This window comes from Cetorhinus maximus, chromosome 38, assembly GCF_964194155.1.
Source record: "Cetorhinus maximus chromosome 38, sCetMax3.hap1.1, whole genome shotgun sequence".
NCBI classification, from domain to species: domain Eukaryota; kingdom Metazoa; phylum Chordata; class Chondrichthyes; order Lamniformes; family Cetorhinidae; genus Cetorhinus; species Cetorhinus maximus.
The window spans coordinates 1,078,154-1,092,360 of record NC_135916.1 but is presented as its reverse complement, the minus strand read 5'-3'; the positions used below and the strand labels follow the sequence as shown (position 1 = coordinate 1,092,360).

General features: G+C 46.9%; 4 protein-coding genes across 4 annotated transcripts; all 4 read right to left on the bottom strand.

Moving 5' to 3' along the window:
- Window positions 1-343: 343 nt before the first annotated feature.
- On the bottom strand, window positions 344-754 carry LOC144672370 (histone H3). The gene has a single exon (XM_078534216.1). The coding sequence runs from the start codon at window positions 752-754 to the stop codon at window positions 344-346; it is 411 nt and encodes a 136-aa protein (XP_078390342.1).
- A 1,333-nt stretch (window positions 755-2,087) lies between these two features.
- Window positions 2,088-2,399, bottom strand: LOC144672390 (histone H4). The gene has a single exon (XM_078534235.1). It carries the CDS (start codon window positions 2,397-2,399, stop codon window positions 2,088-2,090), a length of 312 nt encoding a protein of 103 aa, XP_078390361.1.
- A 2,802-nt stretch (window positions 2,400-5,201) lies between these two features.
- Window positions 5,202-5,513, bottom strand: LOC144672393 (histone H4). The gene has a single exon (XM_078534239.1). It carries the CDS (start codon window positions 5,511-5,513, stop codon window positions 5,202-5,204), a length of 312 nt encoding a protein of 103 aa, XP_078390365.1.
- Window positions 5,514-6,695: 1,182 nt separating this feature from the next.
- LOC144672485 (histone H1-like) lies at window positions 6,696-7,352 on the bottom strand. Its single transcript, XM_078534329.1, has one exon. The coding sequence runs from the start codon at window positions 7,350-7,352 to the stop codon at window positions 6,696-6,698; it is 657 nt and encodes a 218-aa protein (XP_078390455.1).
- Window positions 7,353-14,207: the final 6,855 nt, after the last annotated feature.

Below are 14,207 nucleotides of genomic sequence, written 5' to 3'. Positions count from 1 at the left end.
CGCTGGTGCTGTTGCCTTTTCCAGACATGAGGAGTCTGTGCTGCATCTAAATATGACCAATTGACAATGTTCAGGGAAACGTTCTTGAATAATTAAATCATCCCATTTCCAATTAAATGATGTAAAATTACAAACAAATATAAACGGAATCACCTCATAACCCCAAATGCATCAGAGGGAGGGAAACGGGTAAACAGAAGGAAAGAAAATAAATTGTAGGTTTGAGGGTTTTAGGTGCTGGAGTTTTTAACAAGGGATCGCAGCTCTTTCTCTGACCGACTTGTTGGCTCTTAAAAGAGCCTTTGTGGTTCTCGGTGTAAGTCTAGAGTCGGGTAGGGTGAGTCTAGGCGCGCTCCCCGCGGATACGGCGGGCCAGCTGGATGTCCTTGGGCATGATGGTGACTCGCTTGGCGTGGATGGCGCACAGGTTGGTGTCCTCAAAGAGCCCCACCAGGTAAGCCTCGCTGGCCTCCTGCAGGGCCATGACGGCCGAGCTCTGGAAGCGCAGGTCGGTCTTGAAGTCTTGAGCGATCTCTCGCACCAGGCGCTGGAAGGGCAGTTTGCGGATCAGCAGCTCGGTGGATTTCTGGTAGCGGCGGATCTCCCGCAGAGCCACAGTGCCGGGCCTGTAGCGATGGGGCTTCTTGACGCCTCCCGTGGCTGGAGCGCTCTTGCGGGCAGCTTTGGTAGCCAGCTGCTTGCGGGGAGCTTTCCCTCCGGTCGACTTGCGCGCTGTCTGCTTGGTCCTGGCCATGATAACAAACGCTGTGGAACACAGACTCTGAGAATGATCAAGCCGCTCTGTGTCTGTCTATTTAAGACATGTCCGTCACCTCCCTCCTGTCCTGATTGGATGCAGCGCAATCCCGCCGAGAAATTTGAAAAGAGCAGCGGGCTGCATGGATTTCTGGGCCCTGATTGGTGGAGCAGAAACTGACAGTTCATCAATTTCAAAATGCCCGCCAATTTCAGAGGAACGAGTAACTGACATTAAAATAAACCTAGTTTGAAGACAGATAAAATCAATCTGAATGGACAAATATCACAAGGTCTCAATGTTTGCGAGCCTCATTTCGGTCCCCGCTCCGACTTCCTGCTTTCGAACACGGACTAAATTCTCATTCATTCCCTGATCGGCTTACAGTAGGCTGGAATCAAACTCCTATTGATGGGCGAAATTTTGGGTCTCACATTTAAAACTGATCAACATTATCGGTTTATTCAGGTCAAAGCCCTATAGATGTTATAGAGAGAATGGCTTGGCTCTTGTTTCTAGTGTTTTATGGCTGGGGGAGGCGATGTGGGTGGGCGGATTGCGCACCCATTCTGTAAATCAAGTTAATATCTAAGTTTATATATTTGAACTATCTTCCACAATGTGCGTAAATGCATCTTCGCAGTGCAAACCATGCACCAAAATCAGATCTTCCACATCACCCTTCAGTCCGTCCTGGGTTGCAGAATCGAGGTGATTAAGTGTAGTCAGATTTTTCAATCAGCCTCTCAATATTCGCCTTACATTCCCGTTTAAATTTGGGTTATTTCATTGATCGCCCTGATACAGGCCAGAATAAATCTGTTCAGTGCTCCCAGGAACCAGACAACATGCAGCATGGATACAGGCTGATCCATTTAAAGCTGGTATACTGGTACCTCCCAGACCCTGTCATGTCTCAACGACCCAGGAACAGATGCGAAGAAAGAAGACAGGGTGATAATGGGGCGAAGAAGCGAGAATGATGTGTCTCAAAATAGTTACTCCTGATTAAAGTGTAATAAATGATGGCCTTTATCTTGTGAACTCGGTGTTAGTTTGGGAGCTGTCGTGTTCCTCAGTCAAGCTTTGAATCGAGATTCGGCAAGTATAAAGGAAGTGAATTCCTGAAAACCGAACTAAATTAAACCATGAATTTTGTGTGACTCACGATTATATTGTTAATGGAGAATGCGCAGATGGAAACGCTGTGTTTATATAAAACTACATATCGCTTTTCCTCTCCTGCTCTGAGGTCACTGCTCTCAATGTGAGGTTGTGGGCGGCTCTTAGAAGAGCCTTTGGGTTTTGTTAGAGAGTCGGGTCGATTTGTTCAGCCGCCGAATCCATAGAGAGTGCGGCCCTGGCGTTTCAGAGCGTACACCACATCCATGGCGGTGACCGTCTTCCGCTTGGCGTGCTCGGTGTAGGTGACAGCATCCCTGATCACATTCTCCAGGAAAACCTTCAGCACCCCGCGGGTCTCCTCGTAGATCAGGCCCGAAATGCGCTTGACACCGCCACGGCGAGCCAGGCGGCGGATGGCTGGTTTGGTGATGCCCTGGATGTTATCGCGAAGCACTTTGCGGTGCCGCTTTGCTCCGCCTTTCCCCAGTCCTTTGCCTCCTTTCCCTCTGCCAGACATGATGCTTCTTCAGTCAAATCGCTGCTGAATGAGTGGGGAGCTGCTTCACGTTCCGCTTTTATACAGCCCGCCCCGACCTGACTGAGGAAGGGAGAGAGAGAGAGGCGGGGCGAAGAGACCGAGTGACAGACACAACTAACGTCTTTGGTAAACCAGCTCCACCTCCTGCCTGCCAAAAACGCATTTATTTATCAAATTTTGAAGAGAGCTGAACAGAAAGCTGTTAAAGTAACTTAAACACGCCAACATCATAAACCAGCTATTTAGAAAATCGTATTAAAATCAATACTGTCGGCAATATTCCCCCCTCAATACTACACTTTCTATAAAGAGTCAGATGCCTGCTTCTATTTCAATCCTTGTAAAATTCTATACTCACACATCTCTAGACTCACGCCTCACCCTTCCCTCCACACCGCCAAAAGGGATTGAGAAATTCGCTGACACCTCATCCAACAAAATAAGATAAAATATACTGGTATGGGTATTAGTTGTGAGGCGGGGTTTTACTCCATTGCAGACTCTCACCCTGAAAATGTGAATAAAGAAAAGATAAACTTTGAATGCACTGGGACACATTCCGGTTAGGGAGCTGTAAGGATATCCCTGTGTCTTATTGCACAGTGCGGGAGGGGACGGGTGGAGAGTGTGTCAGTGAGTGAGCGGGAAAATAGGATTTACGTGGGAGGAAAACGAAACATTTCCATCTGAAATCAGCTCCCAGCTCCGAGACACGGATCAAATAATCAGGGCATCAATTCTTTCATGTGAAATGTGGGTGGCTCTGAGAAGAACCTTTGAGTTTAGAGGTTTACAATTTGCTCGGGATCTTTCCCTTCTTCCAATGCCTCAGAGTGTTTAATGTTAGCAAATAAATAGAAACCGGAGCAAAGATCGAAAAGAGAAGGAAATCTCTACCGAGACATTTACAATTGTTCATCTTGTTGCCAATGAACCTCTAAATGTGAACATTGTGTAAGAGAGTGTTTGAAGTGGGCGGGAGAGTCAGAGGAATGAAACTGTGTTTGTGTGTCCGTTCTGATCAGGAAATTTCCGAGCCCCGCTTGGGTAAGATAAAAATATTTTCCAAAGGAATACACCCCCTGCTCCCCAGCTTAACCCCAAAGTGAGATTTCAAGACAATTTCTTTGTTGTTCTCGATATTTCAGTCTAAGAGTAGAGGACATGTCAGAGATCGGGTGAAGGAGCCGCAGAAAATCAGGTTTAAATCGAAATGGGAGTCTTCAATTCGCGTGAAATATTTTCGACAGCGAACATTACAGTGTTAGAGATAAGAAGGATTTATAAGAAGGAATCCCGCCGAGAACTTTGAAAAGAGCAGCGGGCTGCATGGATTTCTGGGCCCTGATTGGTGGAGCAGCAACTGACAGTTCATCAATTTCAAAATGCCCGCCAATTTCAGAGGGACGAGTAACTGACATTGAAATAAACCTAGTTTGAAGGCAGATAAAATAAATCTCAAAGTAGAAATATCATAATATCTCAATGTTTGCAAGTCCCATTTCGGTCCCAGCTCCGACTTCCTGCTTTGGAACGTGGATTAAATTCTCATTCATTCCCTGATCGGTTTGCAACAGGCTGGAATAAAACTCCTATTGATGGGGGAAATTTTGGCACTCACACAGAAACCTCATCAACCGACTCGGTTTATTCATGTCAACGCGCTATAGATGTTTAAGAGAAAATGGTGTGGTTCCTGTTTCTGCTGGTGAATGGGTGCGCGGTGGGGTCTTTATGGGGGAGGGGGGCTTGCAGACCGTTTATGTAAACCGTGTATCTGTCGAAATTTACATTGATGAACGATTATGTTCTAATTATTGTAATAGGTAAAATGAACTGGCGGAAACTGCATCCCTCTCTCATTCCGGCTTCATTATTTGTTGGGTTTGAATAACATTTGGCCTTTGACTGTACATCACAACCATGTGCCCTTGCCCGGTGGACTCAATTTAATGGATTTATCCAATACCCCACTTTCATTCAAACTCTCTTCCACAATTATTCAGAAATGCATGTTTAGTATAGTCCAAACCGAGCGCCAAAAGCAGAGTTTTCCCTTCTGATAGAGAAATAAAGTTGTACAACATAGAAAAAGTCCATCGTGTCCTGGGCGGCCATCAAACATCTATCTGTTCAAACCTTCTGTTCGGCCCGTGTTGCAGAATAGAGGTGATTAAGGGTAGTTTTACTTTTCAAGTCTGTAAATCGATATTGGTCTGATTCATGCCGGCTGTAAAATATGCTCTGAATATAATCGGCAGCAAGAGACAGTCAATGTCTGCCTTATAACCCGTCTTGAATTCGGATTCTTTATCTGATTGTTCAGAGGCAGGCCAGGATAAAGCTCTGTTCAGACATGCTGAATCGATACAGGCTGATCCATATAAAGCTGGTACCTCCCAGGTCCTGTCATGCGTCAAAGACCCAGGAACAGAAACCGATGGGGAAAAAAATTAAAATTAGAGCGTCGAAGGGGGAATAAAAGGTTTAAGAATAGTTTCTCCTGATGAAATTCGACATTACATTGGGTAGAGCCGTGGTCGTCGGGTAGAAAGGACGGTAATTCGTGAAAACAGATCTAAATTAAACCAAGGTATTTTTGAAACTCACGATGGTATTGTGAAAAGAGGATGCATTGGTGGCAAAGCAGTGCCTCTTAATAAGAAAATACAAAGATTTATTTTCCCCTCTCCCCCTTCAGAAGTCACTGCTCTCAATGTGAGGTTGTGGGCGGCTCTTAGAAGAGCCTTTGGGTTTTGTTAGAGAGTCGGGTCGATTTGTTCAGCCGCCGAATCCATAGAGAGTGCGGCCCTGGCGTTTCAGAGCGTACACCACATCCATGGCGGTGACCGTCTTCCGCTTGGCGTGCTCGGTGTAGGTGACAGCATCCCTGATCACATTCTCCAGGAAAACCTTCAGCACCCCGCGGGTCTCCTCGTAGATCAGGCCCGAAATGCGCTTGACACCGCCACGGCGAGCCAGGCGGCGGATGGCTGGTTTGGTGATGCCCTGGATGTTATCGCGAAGCACTTTGCGGTGCCGCTTTGCTCCGCCTTTCCCCAGTCCTTTGCCTCCTTTCCCTCTGCCAGACATGATGCTTCTTCAGTCAAATCGCTGCTGAATGAGTGGGGAGCTGCTTCACGTTCCGCTTTTATAGAGCCCGCCCCGACCTGACTGAGGAAGGGAGAGAGAGAGAGAAACAGAGTGTGTGTGTGTTTGTGTGTGTGAGAGACGGGGCGGGAGACACTGAGTACCAGTCAGAACAAGGTCTTTGGTAAATCAGCTCCTCCTCCTGCCTGCCATAAACGCAGTTATTTATCCAATAATGTATATAGATTTTTCTTTCCCCACATATTTCCAATATTCTTAAATGTATTTATATCCATTGTTTTATCTCTACCTTTTAGCCTGTTTCGATTCGTTCACTCCACCCCCACCCCCACTAGGGCTATCTGCACCTTGCTTGTCCTGCTTTCTACCCTTAATTAGCACATTCCTTTAGATAATATCACCACCTTCAACACCTCTTTGTCCTGTTGTCTGGGACATCATTTGGTTATCTCCACCTATCACTGGCCCTCTACCTAACTCTTCTTGTCCCACCCCCCTCCCTTAAACCAGCTTATATTTCACCCCTTTTCTACTTTTACTTAGTTCTGTTGAAGGGTCATGAGGACTCGAAACGTAAACTGTGTTCCTCTCCGCCCATGCTGTCAGACCTGCTGAGTTTTTCCAGGTATTTTTGTTTTTGTTTTTGCTTCTATTTCAATCCTTGTAATATTCTATACACACAAATCTCTAGACTCAAGCCTCACCCTTCCTTCCACACCCCCAAATGGGATAGGGAAATTCGCTTGACACCTCATCCAACAGAATTAGAGAAAATATAAAGGTATGGTTATTAGTTGTGAGACGGGGTTTTACTCCATTATCACTCCATTGCAGACCCTGAAAATGTGAATAAAGGAACGAAGATAAACATTGAATGCACTCAGACACATCCCGTTTAGGGAGCTGTAAGGATATCCCTGTGTCTTATTGCACAGTGCGGGAGGGGACGGGTGGAGAGTGTGTCAGTGAGTGAGCGGGAAAATAGGATTTACATGGGAGGATAAAGAAACATTTCCATCTGAAATCAGCTCCCAGCCCCGAGACAGGGATCAAATGATCAGGGGATCAGCTCTTTCATGTGAAATGTGGGTGGCTCTGAAAAGAGCCTTTGGGTTTAGAGGTTTACAATTTGCTCGGGATCTTTCCCTTCTTTCCTGTCTTTGCTTATCTCGTTTTGGGCTTGGCCCTCCCGATCACCACTTTTTTGACGCCCGTCACCTTCTTGGCCGGAGACTTTTTCTTGGGGGCTGCTTTCTTCACCGGCTTTTTGGGAGTTGCCGCCTTCTTGGCTGGTTTCTTGGCCGCTGCTTTCTTCGCTGGGGATTTCTTGGCCGCTGCTTTCTTGACTGGAGTCTTCTTGGCCGTTGCTTTCTTGACTGGAGTCTTCTTGGCCGCTGCTTTCTTTGCTGTCACCTTCTTGGCTGCCGCTTTCTTCACTGGAGATTTCTTGCCAGCTGCTGCCTTCGCCTTCTTTCCCACTTTCCCCGGGGTTGTGTTCTTAGGGACTTTGAAGGAGCCCGAGGCGCCCGTGCCCTTGACCTGAACCAGGAAGCCATTCTTCACATTCCTCTTGATGCTTTGCTTGATCTGGGAGCCCAGTTTCTCCACATCCATCCCTTTGCCGCGCAGCGCCTTCTTGATCGCGGGCAGCGACATCCCCTTGCGATCGCTGCAATCCGCCACAACCTTGAGGATCTGCTCGCCCAGCTTGGGACCGGCTGCACTGCTCCGGGGAGCCGCCTTCTTCTTCTTCTTGGGAGTCTTGACTTGGGCGGCGGGAGCGGCTGGAGGAGCCGTTTCGGCGGCTGCAGTATCGGTCATGTTCCGGGACTCTGCACAAAAGTGTCTCTGTCGATCTGAACGGGCTCAGAAATGAAGCCGCTGGTGGCGGCACTGAGCAACTTAAAGGCAGCGAGCGGACGGGGCGGAGACAGGCTGCTGTCAGCTCCAGGCTGCTGCTGCCTCTCTGTGTTTTTCTCTCCTCACAAACTCCCCAATTCCATGGAAATTCCGGCTCTCCAGTGTCCCAGACTGAATCCTTCTTATCTCTGACATTGTAATGTTCGCTGTTGAAAAGATTTGACGCGAACTGAAGACTCGAATTTCGATTAAAACCGGATTTACTGCGGCTCCTTCACCCGATCTCTGACATGTCCTCTACTTATCGACTGAAATCTAGATAACAACAAAGAAATTGCCTTTAAATCTCACTTTGGCGTCAAGCTGGGGAAAAGAGGGAACTTTTGAATATAAAATATTTTTAGTTTAGGCAAGCAGAACTCGGAAATCTCATGATCAGAACGGACACGGAAACACAGTTTCATTCCTCTGACTCGCCCGCCCAGTTCCAACACTCTCTTACACAATGTTCAGATGTACATGTTTACAGGCAACAACGGTCAATAATGTGAATCTCTCAGGCGTGAATTCCTCCTCTTTTTCGTACTTTGCTCCCTTTTCTATGAAGAATATTGTCGATTGTAAACTCAGCGAACGTTTAGCTCTCTGAGGCATGGGAGCCGTAGATGGTCTCATTCGCAAATTGGTGTTTAACGGCGAGGTTGAGTGGGTTGGGCTACAGGAAGATATAGACGGGATGGTCAACTGGCAGATAAGTGGCAGATGGAGTTTTACCCTGAAAACTGTGAGGTGATACACTATGGAAGGAGTAATTTGACAAGGAAGTATTCAATGAACGGCATGACACTAGGAAGATCTGAGGAACAAAGGGACCTTGGCGTGTGTGTCCCTAGATCTCTGAAGGTGGAGGGGCATGTTAGTGGGGTGGGGGAAAGGCACATGAGACACTTGCCTTAATAAATCGAGGCATAGATTACAAAAGTAGGGAGGTCATGTTGGAGTTGTATAGAGCCTTGGTGAGGCTACAGCTGGAGTACAATCTGGTGGCCACATTATATGAAGGATGTGATTGCACTGGAGGTGGTGCAGAGGAGATTCACCAGGATGTGGCCTGGTATGAAACATTTAGGTTATGAAAAGAGGTTGGATTCTCTTGTGTTGTTTACGTTGGAGCAGAGAGGGCTGATGGGCGACCTGATCGAGGTGTACAAGATTATTAGGGACATAGACAGTATGGATAGGGAGCAGGTGTTCCCCTTAGTTGAAGGGTCAGTCACAAGGGGGTATAAGTTCAAGGTGAGGGGCAGGTGGTTCATGGCGACTGTGAGGAATAACTTTTTTAACCCAGAGGGTGGTGACGGTCTGGAATGCGCTGCCTTGGAGGGTGGTCGTGGCGGGTTGCCTCACATCCTTTTAAAAGTGCCTGGATGAGCACTTGGCAAGTCATAACATTCAGGCCTATGGGCTATGTGCTGGTAAATGTGATTAAGTAGGTAGGTCAGGTGTTTCTCACGTGTCAGTGCAGACTCGATGGGCCGAAGGGCCTCTTCTGCACTTTGTGTGATTCTGTGATATGTCATTTCACGCTATTATCTGAAAAGCTCACATCAAGATGTTTATTTCTGGTGACAATACAAATTTACTGCAACTGGTCCCTCCAGACTTCCCTGTTTATGTTGCTCCTCCTGAACTGACAGGTCACAATTTCACAGTTTGCAATGTACCCCTACCTCAACAACCAGAGTGGGCCAGTTATATATGAACACAAAGACGTGCATAGTCACGTTCCTGAAAATGAAAGGTGTTTTCAGAGTTTGTTTTGATTTTTGTTTGGAGATGATCCGATGAAATAAAAGTAAAATACGGAAGGCGTTGGAAATCTGAAACAAAAACAAAAATAGCTGGAAAAACTCAGCAGGTCTGAGAGCCTCTGTGGAGAGGAAGACAGAGTTAACTTTTCGAGTCAGTGTGACTCTCCTTCGGGTGAAATCAATTTAGTAATCAGATCAAATGTCAGGCCTGAATTTCCGAGAGGAGAAGGAACAGTGACATTCTGACTCATAACACGGGGCGAGTGTTCACATTGCCAGTGTATATTGACCTATCATTAACATTAGTAACAGAAGTCGCGAGATAGGGGAGGGGGGAGGGAGCAAGAGTGAAGGAGATAAACGGAGCAAGGGAGGGAGAAACAGAGAAATCGCTCTCTCTATTGCTACCACGTGTCAATATAGCAATGAGTGGCCCTCGCATCTATCATCGGATAGAGGCATACATTTTATAATTATTTCAAAAGATTATAAAAATATGATAATTAATAATTTTGTCCCAAACATCTTTTAGAACCAGAGAGGGATATAATTATATTGAAATTATTCAGTGAATTTTCCTGACTAGATTCCTGAAATGATGCTGTGGGCTGATGAGGGAATCATAAACAAGTTGAACTTTTAATCATTGGAACTTAGAAGATTGAGAGGTTTCCTTTTTGAAACACCGAAGATTCTGAACCTGATAGGGAAAACTAATTTAAAACTGACAGACCCACAGAGGTGAGAGATGACGTGATTCAGCTCCAGCTATTACTGGGCCAAAGGCAGACACATTTCTATCACACAAACAGAAGTAATGCCAGTGGGTGAGGTGAATAGTATCCGAAATGTAATGATCCATAACCTCTGGAGCTCTCTTTAAACTTTGGACACAAAATGTTCGAATTGACACTCAGTGACTGAGAGGTTCAAACTGATTATATTAAAGAGTGACTTTTAAGACCAGACATTAACTTCTGCCTGGTCACAGCAAACACATAGATTCACTGATAAAAACAAAAAGCTAAAAGCTACTGCGGATGCTGGAAATCCAAAACAAAAACAGAATTACCTGGAAAAACTCAGCAAGTCTGGCAGCATCGGCGGAGAAGAAATCAGTTAACGTTTCGAGCTTTCATGGCCCTTCGGCAGAACTGCAGCATAGTTTCAACAAGGGAGAAATATAAATTGGTTTAAGGTGGGTGGGGGGTGGGGTGGGGGGGGTGAAAGAGACACATTGAGGGTGTGGTGTGAGCAGATAATCAAAAGATGTCACAGACAAAAGGATCAAAGAGGTGTTGAAGGTGGAGTTCTTTGTCTGAGAAAAGTGCTAATTAAGAATGGAAAACAGGATATTCAAAGTACAGCTCTAGTGGGGGTGGGGTGGAAAGACTAAAGGTTTTAGTTTTAGATTTAAAAATAATGGAAATAGGTGGGGAAAGAAGAATCTATATAAATTATTGAAAAAAAAAGCGGGTGGGGGGGGGAAAAGAAACGGGGTGGGGATGGGGGGAGGGGGAGTTTAAGATCTAAAGTTGTTGAATTCAATATTCAGACCAGTGGGCTGTAAAGTGCCTAGTCGGAAGATGAGGTGCTGTTCCTCCAGTTTGCGTTGGGCTTCACTGGAACAATGCAGCAAGCCAAGGACAGACATGTTGGCAAGAGAACAGGGTGGAGTGTTGAAATGGCAAGCGACAGGGAGGTTTGGGTCTTTCTTGCGGACAGACCGCAGTTGTTCCGCAAAACGGTCGCCCAGTTTGCGTTTGGTCTCTCCAATGTAGAGGAGACCGCATTGGGAGCAACAAATGCAGTAGACTAAGTTAGGGGAAATGCAAGTGAAATGCTGCTTCACTTGAAAGGAGTGTTTGGGCCCTTGGACGGTGAGGAGAGAGGAAGTGAAGGGGCAGGTGTTGCATCTTCTGCGTGGGCATGGGGAGGTGCCATAAGTGGGGGTTGAGGAGTAGGGGGTGATGGAGGAGTGGACCAGGGTTCCCGGAGGGAACGATCCCTACGGAATGCCGTCAAGGGGGGTGAAGGGAAGATGTGTTTGGTGGTGGCATCATGATGGAGTTGGCGGAAATGGCGGAGGATGATCCTTTGAATGCGGAGGCTGGTGGGGTGATAAGTGAGGACAAGGGGGACCCTATCATGTTTCTGGGAAGGAGGAGAAGGCGTGAGGGAGGATGCACGGGATATGGGCCGGACACGGTTGAGGGCCCTGTCAACGACCGTGGATGGAAAACCTCGGTTAAGGAAGAAGGAGGACATGTCAGAGGAGCTGTATTTGAAGGTAGCGTCATCAGAACAGATGCGACGGAGGCGAAGGAACTGAGAGAATGGGATGGAGTCTTTACAGGAAGCGGGGTGTGAGGAGCTGTAGTCGAGGTAGCTGTGGGAGTCGGTAGGCTTGTAATGGATATTGGTGGACAGTCTATCATCAGAAATTGAGACAGAGGTCAAGGAAGGGAAGAGAAGTGTCAGAGATGGACCATGTGAAGATGATGGAGGGGTGGAGATTGTAAGCAAAATTAATAAATTTTTCCAGGTCCTGACGAAAGCTTGAAGCAGCACCGAAGTAATCATCGATGTACCGGAGAAAGAGTTGTGGGAGGGGGCCGGAGTAGGACTGGAACAAGGAATGTTCCACATACCCCATAAAGAGACAGGCATAGCTGGGGCCCATGCGGGTACCCATAGCCACACCTTTTATTTGGAGGAAGTGAGAGGAGTTAAAGGAGAAATTGATCAGTGTGAGAACAAGTTCAGCCAGACGGAGGAGAGTAGTGGTGGATGGGGATTGTTGGGGCCTCTGTTCAAGGAAGAAGCTGAGGGCCCTCAGACCATCCTGGTGGGGGATGGAGGTGTAGAGGGATTGGACATCCATGGTGAAGAGGAAGCGGTTGGGGTCAGGGAACTGGAAATTGTTGATGTGACGTAAGGTGTCAGAGGAATCACGGATGTAGGTGGGAAGGGACTGGACAAGGGGAGAGAGAAGGGAGTCAAGATAACGAGAAATGAGTTCCGTGGGGCAGGAACAGGCTGACACGATCGGTCTGCCAGGACAGTTCTGTTTGTGGATATTGGGTAGGAGGTAGAAGCAGGCCATCCGAGGTTGGGCGACTATCAAGTTGGAAGCTGTGGGAGGAAGATCTCCAGAGGAGATGAGGTCAGTGACAGTCCTGGAAACAATGGCTTGATGTTCTGTGGTGGGGTCATGGTCCAGGGAGAGGTAGGAGGAAACGTCTGCGAGTTGACGCTCAGCCTCCGCGAGGTAGAGGTCCATGCGCAAGACAACAACAGTACCACCTTTGTCAGCGGGTTTGATGACAATGTTGGGGTTGGACCTGAGAGAACGGAGTGCAGTGAGTTCAGAGAGAGACAGATTAGAATGGGTGAGAGGAGCAGAGAAATTGAGACGGCTCGAAACGTTAACTGATTTCTTCTCCGCCGATGCTGCCAGACTTGCTGAGTTTTTCCAGGTAATTCTGTTTTTTTTTTGACATAGATTCACTGGGCGGATTGATTTGCTAAACCGGTGAATGAACAGCTAAGATGCTGCAGGGAGCGATATCAGTTTGAGCTTCATTCAGGAATCGTCTACCTGCCTGAAACTCTGCCCGTTCAACACAGCCCCATTGTGATGCTCAAGCTGGAGAACATTGACTGAGGGGCGGAGCAAATGACGTCTTATCTGTGACGTCTGTTCCAGGGAAGCGCTTGCGCATTGCTGCCCTCAGTTTTCTCAGACATGGCTGGAAGAGCGCATGCGCCCCTCATTTCTCCCAAGAATTGAACTTTGAGGGCTTTTCACTCAGTGAGCGGGAGACCTTTGTTTCAAACAGATAGAAATGGAAATCTTAGGGCCCGGGTAAGCGAGTAAACAGCGTTCTGATTCCAGCAGGGCGCCGGTTTGTCAGTGTGGACACAGAAATCATCATTGACTCGGGGTAAGTTCAGGGGGAACCGGGGGCTGTTTGTAAGAGGCGGAGCGGAGCGCGAACGTGTTCCGGAACTTGGAGTGAGCGGGTGGACGGGGAGAGGCCTTTCTGGGGCTGTGTGTGGCCCTGCTGAGGGAGACAGAACCTGAGGAAGCTGCAATTGTAAACTATTGGGATTTTCTCCCCTCAAACCTGTAATGCATATTCCAAGTATAGCTGCTGATTCATGCAACTTGTCGGCATTTGGACAGTGAACAGTGGTAACAGGCAGAGAGTAAGGAGGAGAGTAACCATGTAGGGGTCACGCTTTGGAGGCACCAGCTATTAAGATATAAACATTTTAGCACCGGCTGAGAGCTGGATATTGATATCTGAACTGTCTTTGTATCCTCGGGGAGTGTCACCCTTGGAGCCATACAGATGTGGATTGTTTCTGAGTGTCACTCAATTGCTTGAAAACTACCAAAGCAGGTTGCTGACGTGGAATCAGACACTGTAGTATTTATTGTATCGTTATGTTTTGCATCTAGATATATATTTTTTTATTTATTGTCAGTTGAAAGATTATGTTGACCTATTGTCTTTCAATGTCCTCTGCTGATTTTGTGTTACAAGACTTATGTTTCTTCCTCCAGGCAAATCAATGAAGGGATCAGTTTCAAGCTGATGATATCCCAGGAAAAATAAACGTCTAGCCACCTCTTTCTAACTGACAGCAGGCACGATGTTACTCCGAGAGTGCAGAGATACAGACAGAACATCAGCTCCACCATCACCGAGAACAGAAATAGTCAGGCTCAAATTGATCTCAAACCCAGGTACAAATGCTCCATCCAATGGTCAGACACTCAGGGGAGGTGGAATAATTTTACTACAGTACACTCCTACTCAGTACTGCTGAATTGCAGGTCCACCAATTGCAGTCAACAATCACAGCCATTATCAGATTGAAGGGCAGCCCTTTCATGTCACAAGAGTAGAACATCGCCTGTAATTTAAATACCAGGTATTAAAGCTGATTGAAATTTACAGAATTAATCCTTGAGTGCACCCAGCATTCATAAAGC